Genomic DNA, 15766 nt, shown 5'->3' on the forward strand with positions numbered 1-15766 from the left:
CGGCTTTCCGGTTGGGCAGAAGGCAAGGCAAGAAACCCAGAGATTGCTTGATTACATTGAGATCTAAAGAAGAAAGAGATAAAATTTTGGACCTACATTATCAAAAGGCTCTCGTAATCCAAAACTATCAAGTACAGATCTTCAAAGACATCCCTAAATACATCTTGGAGGTGAGGGCCTTTTATAAAGATTTGGTTTATCTTCTGAAGAAGAACAACATACCTTTCAGGTGGGAGTTCCCACAAGGATTGTCCTTTAACTACACAGGAAGGAAGATTAAAATAAAAACAATTCAAGACAAAGAACTTTTTTTGGAAAGAAACCAGGAGGACTTACAGAAAGGAACAGTAGACACAACAGTGGAGAAAGAACCGACAGATATTGCAAATCTCTCATTTGGACTTTTACCACCATCGGAGGAGGAACAAAAACTTGGAGCAGTCGGAGGAGTAGGTACATAATACCAAAATGTCTCTGCAACTTCTTAGCTGGAATTGTAATGGACTGAACCTCCCCAGGAAGAGACGCCAAGTCTTCCATATTTTGAAAAGAGAGCAATTGGATATAATTTGTTTGCAAGAAACGCATATGACCAGGACACATAGGAAACTACTTATAAACAAGAGGCTTGGACAAGAATTTATCTCATCAGACAAAGTTAAAAAAAGAGGTGTGGTGATATATGCAAAGGAAAGATTGGCTCCCAAAATGATCTTCAAAGATGAACAAGGAAGATACCTGGCAATAGAAATACAAGTTCAAGGAGAAAAAATTATGATATTGGGAATATATGCACCAAATGAGGGGAAGGCGGAATTCTTTAGGAAGTTGCATGAGACTTTAATGGACTATCTGGACTGTAAAATTATAATGATGGGAGATATGAATGGTGTTGTCTCCACTAACATGGATAAGGCACAAAGACAGATAATCTCTAATGATGGAAGACTTCCAAAGACTTTTTTCGAATTGACTGAAACACTGGATTTGATTGATATCTGGAGAACAAAGAATCCCCTGGAGAGGGAGGGAACCTTTTTCTCTGAAGCTAAAATGACCTGGACAAGGATTGATCAAATTTGGGTAACTAGTTGTATGGCACCGAAGATAAAAAAAGCAGAAATTTGCCCAAAGACTTGCTCTGACCACAATGCAGTGAAGATAGAGATGAAACTAACAACAACTGGAACCTTCAGATGGAGGATGAATGACGCCCTATTTAGAGATGAAGAGATTTATAAGAAGGCCCAAAAAGCAGTGAAGGACTATTTTGAGATAAACTTGAGAACTGATGTGGAAAAAAGAATAATTTGGGACGCTAGCAAGGCCGTGATGCGAGGTTTCCTAATACAACAAAACTCCATAAAGAGGAAAAAACAGAATGAGAGAAAATAAAAACTTTTGGAAAAGATAAAAGAAGCTGAAAAGAAATTGAGGTCCAAACCAAAGTCTCATGAGATTTTGAGAGAAATAAAATATTATCAGACACAATATATGGAACTGATGAATCAAGAGATAGAATGGAAGATAAAGCAAATGAGACAAAGAACATTTGAATCAGCAGACAAATGTGGGAAACTTCTGTCATGGCAATTGAAAAAGAGACAGAAATTGAATACTGTGACAAGTTTGGAAATGGAAGGAAAAATTATCCACAAACCAAATGAGATAAACAACTGTTTTCAAAGTTTTTTCAGGAAATTATATGCACAAGGGCCGGTTAACGAGCAGGAAACAGAAGAATTTATTAAAAAGTATGGACTACCAAAGATTTCAGATCAAAGTAAAAGGATTTTGAATGAGAAAATAACAGGACAAGAAATAGAGGACGCCATTCAGAACACGAAATTGGGAAAATCTCCAGGCCCGGATGGATTGACTGCCAGATATTATAAGGCATTGAAGGAATGGATAGTACAACCATTAAAGGAAGTTTGTAATGAAATTTTGGAAGGGAAAAAGGCACCCGAATCGTGGAAAGAAGCTTTTATTTCACTTATACCGAAAACAGAGACTGAAAAGAATCAGGTTAAGAACTACCGCCCTATATCATTACTCAATGTGGATTACAAAATTTTTGCAGACATTTTAGCAAAAAGACTGAAGAGAGTTTTGGTGCAGGAGATTCACAAGGACCAAACAGGCTTTCTCCCAGGGAGACATATGTCAGATAATGTAAGGAACATTATAGACATTTTAGAGTTGCTGGAAGTAAAGATTAATAGAAAAGCAGTTATAATTTTTGTGGACGCGGAGAAAGCCTTTGATAATATCTGTTGGACCTTTATGAAAAAGAATCTCCAAGGGATGGGGGTAGGCCAAGGATTTGAAAACGGTATAGGTGCTATATATTCTAAGCAAAAAGCAAAGTTGATTGTTAACAATGTGGTAACGGAAGAGATTCCTATAGAAAAAGGTACACGACAGGGATGCCCAATATCACCCTTACTTTTTATAACAGTCCTGGAGGTTTTGCTGAACATGATTAGAGGGGACCAATTGGTTAAAGGCGTTGAACTTGGAACAAAAGAGTACAAATTAAGGGCATTTGCAGATGATCTGGTATTGACTTTGCAACAGCCAGAGACTAGTACTAAAAGAGTTTTAGAACTAATTGAGAAATTTGGTCAAGTAGCAGGATTTAAATTGAATATGCAAAAAACCAAAGTGTTGGAGAAAAATCTAACAACGGCAGAGAAAGAGAAGTTTCAGAGTGAAACAGGTTTAACAATAACAAAAAAGGTGAAATACCTGGGTGTGAACTTGACTTCTAAAAATATAAATTTATTTAAAGACAATTATGAAAAATGTTGGACAGAGGTGAAAAAAGATCTAGAAATATGGTCAAGGTTGAGACTTTCCTTGTTAGGCCGAATTGCTGTTATCAAGATGAATGTATTGCCTAGAATGTTGTTTCTATTCCAGACACTTCAGATCTTGGATAAGATGGATTGCTTCAAGAGGTGGCAAAAAGACATATCAAAATTTGTCTGGCAGGGCAAAAAGCCCAGAATAAAGTTTAAGATTTTAACTGATGCAAAAGATAGAGGGGGTTTTGCCCTGCCGGACTTGAGACTCTACTATGAATCGGCAGCTTTCTGCTGGCTGAAACAATGGCTACTTCTTGAGAATACAGATATTTTGGATCTGGAAGGGCATGACAACAGATTTGGTTGGCATGCATATATATGGTATGACAAGGTAAAATTGCATAAAGGCTTTAAAAACCATATTGTGAGGAAAGCACTGTATAATGTTTGGATAAGATACAAGGATTTGCTGGAGAGTAAAACCCCTAGGTGGTTATCACCAATGGAAGCTAAAGAGATAAAAAAACTAAATATGGAACCCAATTGGCCAAAGTATTGTGAAATCTTAGAACAAGATGGTGAAAGAATTAAATTGCAGAGTTTTGATAAATTAAAGTCTAAGGTACGAGATTGGTTGCATTACCATCAGATAAACGAGGTATTTAAACAAGACAGGAAAATAGGTTTCCAGATGGAGAGGTCGAAATTGGAAACAGAATTGCTAGAACCCAATACTAAGAATTTGTCGAGAATGTATAACTTGCTGCTGAGGTGGAATACACAAGATGAAATAGTAAAATCAGCCATGATTAAATGGACACAAGACATAGGTCATGACATAATGCTTGATGACTGGGAACAGTTGTGGAATACAGGTATCAAGTTTACAGCTTGTAGTGCATTAAGAGAGAATATAATGAAAATGGTTTATAGGTGGTACATGACCCCAGTCAAACTTGCAAAAATTTATCATCTGCCCAGTAACAAATGTTGGAAATGTAATGAGACTGAAGGTACCTTCTACCACCTTTGGTGGACCTGCCCGAGGGTAAAGGCCTACTGGGAAATGATCTATAATGAAATTAAAAAGGTCCTTAAATGGACATTTTTGAAAAAGCCAGAGGCATTTCTCCTGGGCATGGTGGGCCAATTGGTGTCAGGGAAGGACAAAACATTTTTCATGTATGCTACCACAGCGGCAAGAATCCTTCTGGCAAAGTATTGGAAGACGCAGCAGCTACCCACTCTGGAAGAATGGCAAGCGAAGGTGATTGAGTATATGGGAATGGCAGAGATGACCAGCAGAATCCGTGACCAGGGGAGAGAGACGGTGGAAGAAGACTGGAAGAAATTCAAAAAATACCTTAAAGACTGTTGTAAAATTGATGATGGCTGAGATGTCATGGTTATAAGAAATAGAGCTTTGCAGCGGTAAATCATAACTTTAAAGGATGCATAATGAAAATGACTGAATTAATTGAATGAAGGGTTGCTGAGAAAGGGTTAACATAAGGATGCAGAAAAAGGGAGGTATGGGGAAGTCCGGGAAAGAAGGTTTAGGAAAATAAGTTTAAGTAATTATACATGTTTATTCGTTTGTATGTTTTGTATGCTTTTGTTTTGTTTGTGTTTTATTATATGTCTGGAAAATTAATAAAAATTATCATAAAAAAAAAAACAAATTCTACCTGAAGGGGAGAACTTGTGTCATCTACTCTGAAAACTGCTTCAGCAGTTAAAGATGTGACCTAGGGCAAGTATACCAGTTTGCCTAGTTTACATTGTTAATGTTAGCCTTTGTCAACCTGGCAGCCTCCAAACGTTTTGAACTACAGCTCCCATAATGCCTTGCCATTGGCTGAGGCTGATGGGAGTTGTAACCCAAGTCTGGCAGGCACCAGGTCGGCAAAAGTTTGGTTTATTATGGTATTATGCACTATTTGGATTTTGGGTCATCTAATGTGGCAGCGCTAGCAGATACTACCATTATTATTATTATTATTATTATTATTATTATTATTATTATTATTATTACTACTACTACTACTTACAACACACACAAACACACACAAAATATTAGCAATGTCCACCTTCGTTGCTTTGTGTCCCCACCCCATTTCTGATCCTCTCGGCATCCTTGGGCCGAGAAAGGTCTCTTAGCTCTACTGCTCTACTGCCCATGGCCAATGTTCTGCTGCAAGGTCAGACCCAAATTCTTCACTCACCAGCCGCTGAAGAGGGCAAGATGGAGCAGCACAAAAACAGGCTTCCTATGCATTGTCCCTGTTAGAAAAAAGAAGAAGCAGCGGACGGTAAGCTCGGCACAGGCATTTCCCAGGACCTTTCCTCATTCTCTCATCATCTTCAGCAGAAGTCAGTCTTTCTGTTTCGAAGCCCAGATCAATCCCATAGCCACTGGAGAAGCAAATGCAGCATGTCTAGCAAGCCGCTGCTAGTGTTACAGTGATCAGTTTTTACCTTGAAACCTTTTCTCTTAGGCAACACATACAGACACCACTTGTCATCATCTTTAGTACAATGGTTTTTCAAAATGTCTTCAGGAAGGCCTTTCAGGGATTCCTCAAGGAAAGGCACAGGAATGGCAGGCAAGCTTCTCCAATTAACGGCTACTAGCCACAATGGCTGTGTTCTACCTCCACTGTCAGAGGCCTCATGTCCGCATACCAGTTGCTGGGAAGCACAGGTGGGTGGAGTGCTGTTGTGCTCATGTGCTGCTTCAAAGTTTCCCACAGGCAGCTGGTTGGCCACTGTGAGAAGATGATGCTGGACTAGATAAGCCATTGGTCTGATTCAGCTTTTCTTGTTCCTCTTCCCTTGCAATGTATAGTTGCAAGAGGATTGGGTGTGTTCTCGGTCACACAGTAGAAATGGGCCAACAATGATGATCCCACAATTTTATTTACTGCTGAACATGAACTGGGCGATCCAGAATTCTCCACAAAACGGCATTGGAATTCCATATCAGAAGTGGGGGGATTTATTGGAAGGCCCATCATTGTGGTGCAGGGTTGCCTGGAAGTAGGAAATTGGAAAGCCACTGCTTTAAAGCAGGGGGCCCCCAACCTTTTGGGACCCATGGACAATTTGCAAACCAAAGGAGCTGTCATGGGCACTGCAACTTATTCTATTGACTACAACAGAATGCTGCTTTCAAGATCAATTTCAGCACAGGGAGGAGACCCTGTGGAAACCACAAAGACCTCGGCAGGTGCATGTGTGCCTATTTGTCTGGATATTCACTTTTTGAAATATGGCAATGATAACTATGCTGGTTGGGGCTGATGGGAGTTGTAGTCCAAAACATTTGGAGGCCATTGCGTTTTAAAAGACTGAACTAGAGGGTTATGGTGCGGCTTGAGGTGTCCCTCCTCCCACAGTGGATTGAAAAGTAAGATACTGTACTCAAATCAACCAGTATAACAGATGGATGAAGACCAATGGCCAATTCTCTTGAAACCTTGTCCTGCGTTTATTCTTTCTTTATTGCATTTATATCCCACCTTTTTCTTCAAGAAGCTCAAGGTGATGTACATGATCCTCACCTTCCTCATTTAATCCTCATAACAACCCTGTGAGGTAGGTAAGGGTGAGAGGCAGTGACTGGCCCAAGGTGACCCAGTGAATTTCATGGCCAAATGGAGATTTGAACCCTTGTCTCCCGGGTCCTATTCCAGCACTCTGCCCAGAACTTTCCATGTTGATGACACACTTTAGACATGCATCATTTCATGACACAATAGTTCAGTTTTACCAGCAAACTGGAGATTAAACTAACCCCTTTCCAACACTGGGAGAAGTGCGGGGAGCATTCCTGCAACACACCTACACACTGCAGCTGACACACTAACATGTCATGACACACAGTTTGGAAAGCTCTGCTCTAACCATTACACCACACTGTCTCTTGTTCTCCTTTGTTTGACCTTCCTAGAAACTCCATTATGTGGTTCTTGTCTTGCTCTTTCTAAAACACATCTCTTTTCTGTTAGCCTTTTCCTATTCCATCTCCCAAGTTATTCTGTCAAGAGCAACCTTATATTTTTCGGCCTTCTTTTACCAAAGAGGTCTTGGCTTGGTTTTGTGACCTCTGATTTCCTGCCATCAGGTAGACCCCCGGAGCGACCATGCCCTTTGCCAGAATTTGACACTGCAGACTCAACTATTGTTAGGTTGTGGTTGCCACGGTGCTGGAGTTCCTTCTTGCTGGCATCATGACCCTCATGACCAATAACCTTTCTAGGACTAGACCTGCTTGTAGTTCCCCTTCTTGCTCTGAATCCATGACTGCATTCCCTAACTTTAAGGCTAATCTGACCCCAGGATCATTACTGAATCCTAAGAAGAGAGTCAGGAGTGCTCTGATGGTGTTTCCTGCTTGGCAGGGGGTTGGACTCAATGGCCCTTGTGGTCTCTTCCAACTCTATGATTCTATGATTCTATGAAGAGCTTTTCTAGGGATGACCTCCCCTAAAAAAACTCGACAACTTTGGCTAGGCACTCCCCCTAAAAAAAAGTCAAGTTCCTGCACCTCTTTTTCTAGAAGAAAAGACCTGGTGAGGGTAGCCAATGGGTCTCAAACTCTCATTGAATTAGGGACTTCCCCTACATGCGAAGACAGGCTCAAGAAGGCGGTTTCTGCACATGGTGTAGGAGCAGATAGGGCTTGTCAACCTAGGAAGGTAGCCCATCTAGGAGAAGGAAAACCTTGATCCTAAACCCCTACTGCCTTGTGGAACATATTTGAGATAAGAAAAGGCTAGCAGTGGTTTCCAAACTTTTTCCAAAGAGGGCCAGATTTGATGAAGTGAAGGGCCGTGGGGGCCGACCAAACTTGTTGAGCTTTTTTTAAGATTTTACCCCAGGAAATAAACTGCCACGAGGTTAACCCTCCCCTCCCCCCCATGACATGCAAATAGGACTCGCTCTTGGCTCAGTTGCTACACTCTGGTGGAGAAATGGGTGTCCACTGCTAGCTCTTTTTTTACCTTACCATCCTGTGTGTGTGTCCCACACTTTCCCTCATGAGAATGCAGGAATGAAAAATGAATGAAAAAGAATGAAAAAAGTCTGTAAAAACTGAAACAATAAAAAAATGAAAGCAATGAAACAAGAATGAAACAATAAAATTGTCAGTAAAAACTGTTGACAACTATTTAAAACCTTTGAATAATTAAAACCAGCAATAAACTAAAAACCGGATTAAAACACATGTCCACATTCTACATACAATAGGCTTGCCTAAACAAAAATGTTTTAAGCAGGCATGGAAAAAGTGCAGTGAAGGCGCCTGCCTGATATAAGTAGGCAGAGTCCCAAAGTATAGGTGCTGCCACATTAAAAAATCGTACAAGGTTTACTATTTAGTAAATTCTTTACTATTTAGTTGTAAATTAATTTAAGCTTCGTGGCCAGATTTGCACCAAGGTTTAGGAACTATTATACTGTAATATCTGCGTCAAGAACGATTGAAATTGAAAGTTTATAAATCAGCCGTTCTTTGCGGAGCGGAGAGACCCCCAAGAAGGCCTGCAGCCTTGAAAAGGGCGAGTGAACCCCGAACACGCAAAGGCACAAGCCAAGCACTTTGGAGCAGCGAGCCCACCGCGCAGGCGCGCAATCTGCCCCGCCCCCCGGCAGGAGGAGCCATTGACAAGGGGCGGCGTGCGCGTGCGCGAACCAAGCGCGGGCTTTTCTGTAGCGGCGCTATGGGCGAGGCCTACACGCCGGTGGAGGCTGCGCTGGGGACCGAGGAGAGCTTCCTCTCTCTGGCAGACATCCTCATGTCGCAAGAGAGGCTGCCGTGCCGCGCTGAGATCAAACTACCTCGCCTCGCCACCGTCTTGGGTAAAGCGGCCAGTGCCGCCGCCGCTTCCTCAGACAACGCGCTCCCTGAGGTGAGCTAACATCCCGCCACCCTCCTGGACGAAATGACTACAACTCCCGACAGCTTCAGGTCGGAAGTGACGATACAGAACGGGAGGTTCAGACTTCCGTGCAAATCGGCTTTGCCCATAGATCTATAATGCGACTTCGGTACCATAGCGAGTTTCCGGGTTGAGTTTGAAGTGTCTCGGAGGACAATGACAAATCCCGGGATTTCAGTGGGGGGACCCAAGATAGTTGAGTGACTGAAATGGCACAATGGGTCGGTGCATCTGGCTGTTAACCAGAAGGTTGGTAGGTGGAGCTCAACCAGAGACGGCTGTGGGGGCAGGATTCCTGCACTGCAGGGGGTTGGACTAGATGACCCTGGGGGTCCCTTTCAGCTTCTATGATTGTATGAATGCAGAAGGTAGCAGCAAGGGCAGCTGTTCATGTTCTTGTAACTCAAGCCTTCTCTTTTTAATCTTTTTCCTTAATGAGGTCCTAAATCATTTACAAGTGCAATGCATCTGCATGCAGGTCAGCGGAGCATGAGGCTTCTGTGTGCCATTGGGCTCTGGACGGGCAACCCAAGTAGATCATGCTTCTTTGTGGCTGGTGCTCCAAGCCGGCTTGGAGCTCCTGGGGAGGGGAGGCTAAGGCTTGCTCTGGCTCAAGAGAGTAGAGCCCAAACCTTTTTAGACTTCAGCCAAACTTTGGCACCTGAGGAAAGGGAGGGGTCCATCTTGAGGGAGGGTCCACAGCTCAGTGGTGGAGCATCTGCTTCACATGCAGAAGGTCCCTGGTTCAATCCCTAGCATCTCCACGTAGGGCCGGGGAAGAAGCCTTCGTGAAACCCCAGTGGGCTGCTGCCGGTCAGTGTAGACTGTACTGAGCTAGGTGGACCAGTGGTGTGACATGGTTCCTCCTCTCTGTAGCTTCAGGGCTGTCCCCAACCTGCTGGTCTCCAGTTCTTTTGAACTGCAACTTCCTTGGGAACTACAGCTGTAAAGCTATTGTAGCTAACAGTTTCAGCCACATGCACCTTCCCACTGAAATATGAGGTTATTTATCATTTGTTGCACAGCTCCCTGTTCATTTAATCCCCACAACATTCCTGTGAGCTAGGTTTAGCTGAGAGGACTGTGACTGGCCCAAGATCACTCAGTGGGCTTCATGGCTGAGCGGGAATTTGAGTCCTAGTCTGACACTCTAACCACTACACCACACTGGCTCTCTTTATATGGCATGAAAGTTAGAGCAAATGTCTTAATTTACATTTTCTGTACTTTTTACCACACACATGAATTTGTGGTGCACCTTACTTTAGAACCATTTAAAAAAAAATTCTAGAGCAATAAAAATATTATTCCTTTATGTATGACCTTTATCTTTCAAATCCATTTTTAAAAGCCTGAAACCATTTCATTATAGATTGGTAACAGTTAATCCTTTTCTTTTGTCTTTCTGAAGTAACTTTAATCAAATTCTCAGATATTATTACAGTTAAAATGTAAAAACATTCTATTCACAGTACTGTATTGTTTTTTAAAGTTTGATATCTCCATTTGGAATGATTTTAATTTTGTAATTTTCCAGTCTCTTTATTTCATTCCTACCCTTTTTTATATACATCTATACACTTCCCTGTGCCATTTTGTGTAGAAATATATCCTGACACAATTAATAAAAAAAAAACTTTTAGTAGGGTTACCCAAATCAAGCATCCCAATAGTGTCAAACCATTTAAGATTATAGTGTATAAACACATATTTTCGTTACTGTTCTGGTAGTCTAAAACGTATGGAAAGTCTGCTATTGTCTGTTCCTTAATTTCACCTGTTCATCTGGGAGACACTGCCAGTACAATTTTGTTGGAATGTCTGAAACTATTATCCCCCAACTCCCCCTCCCAAAATGTTAGAATCACTTTATATTGCTTCCCTGTCCTACACCACATCCCAAATGTGAGGCAGAATGTGCTTCATCCCTACAATTTCAGTGAAGTTTCTGTTTGTGCAAGTTTCTCTTTAGGCTGCAAACAAATTTGCTTCCAAGTTACTATGACAGCCAATGCAAGTTTCTTGGAGTACATAACACGGCTGCAAGTCTGCTACAGTTTTATGTATACTGCTTATTGATGGTTTTCACCTTGTTTGTATTTTGATTTATGCAGGGCTCAAAGCTGGAAATCCCCCTCTGGCTGGCCAAAGGCTTATATGACAACAAACGGAGGATCCTTTCTGTGGAATTGCCAAAGATTTACAAGGAGAGTTGGCGGACGGTGTTAAATGCAGATGCCAATGTGGTTGACCTGCATAAATTGGGGCCATACTACTATGGATTTGGCTCCCAGCTGCTGAATTTTGACAGTCCTGAAAATACTGAACTAGCTCAGACTATATTGCAGGTAAAACACCAAATTTGACAGAAGTCTTCTTCCCCTTAATGCTTCTGAGCTCTCTGTGCTATGGTTTCTTTTGGTACTGAAGTGTTGCTCTTTGAGAGCTGTTAAACATTCATAGCAACCTTCCCACCCAATTTTCCCCTGTGCTTTGTTGACTTATCATGGCAAGTACAACACTTGCTTCAGTGCCAAATGGCAAAGACCTTCATTAGAACCAACCAAAGTGCCACTAAATTTTGAGCAAGCTTTCAAGTTTTTCAGCACTCTTCATCTGAATGGATGTTCAACAAAACAGGAGGGTGGGGAGGGTAGAACGAGTTGGGCAGGATCTTGTCACTCCAAATCTACAGTTCACAACGGTTTTAAAATGGGAGTGTAGGAGAGGCTATGCAGACATAAATAGATAAGCCTCACTGGGCGTCAGACATGGCAGGATGTGCCCAGGGCTGCTGTGACAAAGAGGTGACAGTGGCTGCGTCCTCATTTTTGGAAAATAAAGTGTGTAGCATTTATTCATGTCAGTATCCAGTGCTACACTTTATCTAGATTTACTTATAATTATTTTGTTTGTTTATTATTTGTAGTAATAGCCTAAATGGCCCTGGGGTGGGTTACAGAAATATCCTAGTTAAAAGCACACAGTAGTGGCACAAGATAAAACTTGGGAGGGGAGGTCATTCCATAACCTGGGAGCCACCACAGAGAAGGCCCTCTCACTGGCCACTGTACATTGGCACACACAGGCAGGTTGATGTGGAAGGAGGTGTATCTTCATATATTTTGGGCATTTCAGGCCCTGTATGTCAGTGCCAAATTGGGTTAGGCAACTACTGCAGATCTTTCAAGACTGTTGTAATGTGTGTCTGGCACTCATCAGCAGTGTCACTGCTGCATTCTGCACAAGTTGCAGCTTCCAAACCATCTTCAAGTGCATTGCAGTAGTACAGTCTGGAAGTCACCTGAGCTTGGATCATTGTGGCCAAACTATCCCTGACCAGGAAGGGCCATACCAACCAGAGCTGGACATAGGCTTTCCTAGCCACCAAGTCCACCTGGTCCTCAGGTAACTTAGATGCTTCCAGGGGAGTACCAACCCATCTCCCTACCACCTGGACTTGAGTACCTGCAGCACACAGTACCTCTCTCCTGTCCAGATTCAGTTTAATGTATCGGTCCACACTACCAGCTCCAGGCAGTGGTCAAGCACCTGAATTGCCTCTCCTGCTTCAAATGGAGCATACTTTGCATGGTACACTAAAGACCAATTTGGATAGTTTTTCCTAGTGTTTTGGAGGGCATGTTATCTCCAAAAGTTTTAAGTCCCACCTTCGTTTGGTAGAATATCATTTCTTTCCTGTTTTAAAATTCTATTCTTAGACAGCTAAACATGGTATTATCTAAGCACAGAAAATTGGAGGTAGCTGCATTGATGCATTGCAAAAACTAAACATTAAGTAAATGGCCTTCTATGGCCTAGATGCTACTATGGTCACAAATCATTATGCTCATAATTCAGCCACAGCAACCCACAGTCAAAGGAGAAGCTAACTTTACCCAGATCTTTCTGTCTCTTCCCAGGCCAGGACCCACACCAGCCTTGTTCCATGCCTTCCTTGAGTGCTTTTGCCTGCCTGGAGTGGGTCCTTGATCTGTGATAATACGTTTTGCTTCCCTGGGTGGAGGTGTGTGTGTGTGTAGAAATCTCTGACTTTTGTGTGGCTGAAATGTAGCCCATTGTACAAAGGTTAGGCTTGCATCCATTATTCTTCCCGCTTTTGCCTCTGACCCCACTAACATGCAGCCCCAAGAAGGTTGGCCATGATGGACTGTGACCTTGGGCTGGAAAAAGTCACCCACCCACCAACTGCTGCTATAGTTTGTTAAACTGGCCCTGTGTGTAGCCTGGCACTCCCTTTGGCTACTTGAGCCTACTCAGGACTTCCTTCTATTCTAAGTAACTCTGCTTCCCTCTTCAGACATTTATTGGCCGATTCCGTCGCATCATGGACTCTTCCCAGAATGCATTTAATGAGGACACGTCTGTGCTGGTGGCCCGTCTGGATGAGTTGGAACGAGCCTTATTTCAAGCAGGCCAGAAAGGACTTAATGACTTCCAGTGCTGGGAAAAGGGTCAGGCCTCCCAGATCACAGCATCCAGCCTAATCCAGAATTACAAGAAGAGAAAATTTTCTGACTTGGACAGCTGAATGCATGAAAGGCACAGTTGATACTTCCATGGCAAGAGACAAAAGAGGAAATGATGTTCATCTTATGAATTGAAAATCTCCCTGGTAACATCTTGAGATTAAACTAGAGCATATTTCTGAGGAATGTTGGCTAACACTGTGTGGCCTGCACCCGTCCACTCACTCTTCTAAAGGACGTGCAAGATTATTCTGGGTTTTTGTCTGAATGGATACAATCAATTGGAACAAATCTTATTGGGCAATAATTAACATTTTATTCAATCTAATGCAGCTATGTTTTAATCTTTCAAGTGACAACTCTAGAAATGCAGGGCAAAAGGATGAACAATTCTCAGGCAAATGAGTTTGCCCTCAGAAATCATCACTGGAATATTTGTACATAGTCTACCAGGTTATTGCCTTTGCTTTTATTTGCTAGAAAAGTGATCTTTCTTAGGGAGAAAAGGCATCTCCGATATATTTTTATGTGCCTCTTGGTGCCTGCCCATTGCAAGACGTCCTGTCCAAGGGGCTTAACTACTCTACTAAATTTAGTGGGCAGCTTTCCCAGTCCTTTGAAATGCAGTTTTCTGAATGGAGTTGGGATCTTTTAACTGAGAATTCTCAGCACTCGCAAAACTGCTTCTCCCACAATTTATTGGAGGAAGCTGTTGCTCTTAAACAGCTTACGCTTTTAATCTGAATGACATTTTACCTTGCTTCCATTGTGTATTGCTTATTTTGGCAGAGGGAGGGATAAATGTCCCACTCCTGCCCCCTATTTCTCTGCCTTTGCTGCAGACTCAGCTTGACAACCCATAAGCCCCTCTGTACCATCCCCCTGGCATGGATTTCCCTACTTTCCAAGAAAGTATATGCTCTCTTCAACATCCTCGGTCTTGGGAATCTCCAGGTTCCAGATTTTGCATTCTGGGTTCTGTTCCATCCTTAAGAGCATAATTTCAGTGTAGGTGAAAATTAGTAATCCCTTTTACAGTTTCCCTTTTACAATTTGTTTAGCATTGCATTATAAATAAAACTGATTTTAGCAAAAGCAAGCCTGTCTATACCTGTTTATTGAGGCTGAATCGTTCATATCTGTTAGTATGGCTTCATAGTTGCACAAGCCAGAGTGGCCCTATCAGAACTGCCCCTGGCAGGAGGAAAACATATTGAAATGCTGATGTAACTCTTCCTTGTTGTGGGCCTAAGCACTTGTTTAAGTTGCACTCCTCATACACTATGATGGAATAGAGGCAGATTTTGGTTGGATTCCTGCCAACTGATTGGCCTCTTGTTCTGCTGATGGGGGACAACAGGAGTATATTTTACATCTCTTGCCATATATCCAGTGCTTGCCACATCCTCCCTTCTAGCATTTCTCAACCTCTTCCTGTATTTTTAGAAGTACACAACAAGAAAAGGTTTGATGTTGATATTTCTCAGTTAGTTCTTCTAGGCTGAACTCAGCCTTTTGTGTCTGTCATTTGAGCTGTTACTTGCTCTACGTTTTGCTCAGTCTGTCCCTGTGTTTGATCAGGCATTCGGAGTCCGACCAGGCCATCTGCGATTCATTTTTCTCAGAGGAGGCAACACATGAAGATGGAAATTGGGAGAACATTATGTTTGCACCTGTGTGCAGGGCCAGAAATTAATTAATGTTGAAAAGTCATCTAGAAATTAAAACGCTGAATGCCAGAACCTCTTCATTAAAGGCTCAGCATACATTGTGGGCTTCCTGGGGAGACAGTTTCAAAATGCCACTTCTTGATTTTGCACACACCTCCTGGTTTTTACTACCAGAACTGGCCTTTGAAGGTGTTTGTAAAGCACTCTTCCCTAACCTGCCCTCCAGCTGTTTTGTACACAACTCCCATGAGCATTGGCGAAGGATCGAATGGCCCCTGTACCTGTCCCAGGCCACCCCCCCGCCAGCAGCCCATTGGCCTGCAAGGCAGGGGTGGGCCAAAGACACCCTGTTACCAGGTCTTTTTCTTTGGTGATCACTTGTAGCCGAGTAAGATTGTCTTCCATAAACACGGTTTTAACAATGAGTCCGTAAGTGACTGTGGAGGCCAATTCTGGATCCACACGTCCTTCCACAGTGGGGACATTGGTTTCTGGGCGGGAGTTGATCACGGTGTGGATTTGCCAAGCGTGCCTTCCTCTTAGCACCTTTTCCCTTGCGTCCTGAGTTTGAGTGTCTTCAAAGCCCATGACACCTTTGGTAAAGGCTGTTCTCCAACTGGAACGCTCACAGGCCAGTTGTCAGTGTTTATACTACATTTTTTTTAAGATTTGCCTTGAGACAATCTTTAAACCTCTTTTGTTGACCACCAGCATTACGCTTTCCATTTTTAAGTTTGGATCAGTCTGACGAAGTTGACGTTGAAGAATCATTGCTTCAACACTGGTGATCTTTGCTTCTTCCAGTACACTGATATTAGTTCGCCTGTCTTCCCAAGTGATGTGTAAATTTT

General features: G+C 42.5%; 2 protein-coding genes across 3 annotated transcripts in view; one reads left to right on the forward strand and one right to left on the reverse strand.

The window, feature by feature from the left end:
• Positions 1-8774, reverse strand: part of PRSS54 (serine protease 54) — a 23496-nt gene extending 14722 nt beyond the window's left edge. Inside the window, exons 1-2 of one of the 2 annotated variants that reach the window (XM_081202200.1) lie at positions 8655-8774; positions 5036-5093 (exon numbers count right to left, since the gene is read on the reverse strand). Coding sequence is in view for 1 of the 2 variants with exons in the window: in XM_081202199.1 (XP_081058325.1) it covers positions 5036-5093; positions 6889-6957 (127 nt within the window). In the remaining variant the exon portion in view is untranslated. Of the gene's footprint in view, positions 1-5035; positions 5094-6888; positions 6993-8654 lie in introns of those variants that run through there. The other variant, XM_081202199.1, reaches the window with a different exon arrangement.
• On the forward strand, positions 8484-14344 carry GINS3 (GINS complex subunit 3). The gene is made up of 3 exons (XM_081202206.1): positions 8484-8725; positions 10870-11103; positions 13077-14344. The coding sequence occupies exons 1-3, from the start codon at positions 8537-8539 to the stop codon at positions 13305-13307; spliced, it is 654 nt and encodes a 217-aa protein (XP_081058332.1). The 5' UTR covers positions 8484-8536; the 3' UTR covers positions 13308-14344.
• Positions 14345-15766: the final 1422 nt, after the last annotated feature.

This window comes from Podarcis bocagei (assembly GCF_964188305.1).
Source record: "Podarcis bocagei genome assembly, chromosome: 7".
Taxonomy (NCBI): Eukaryota; Metazoa; Chordata; class Lepidosauria; order Squamata; family Lacertidae; genus Podarcis; species Podarcis bocagei.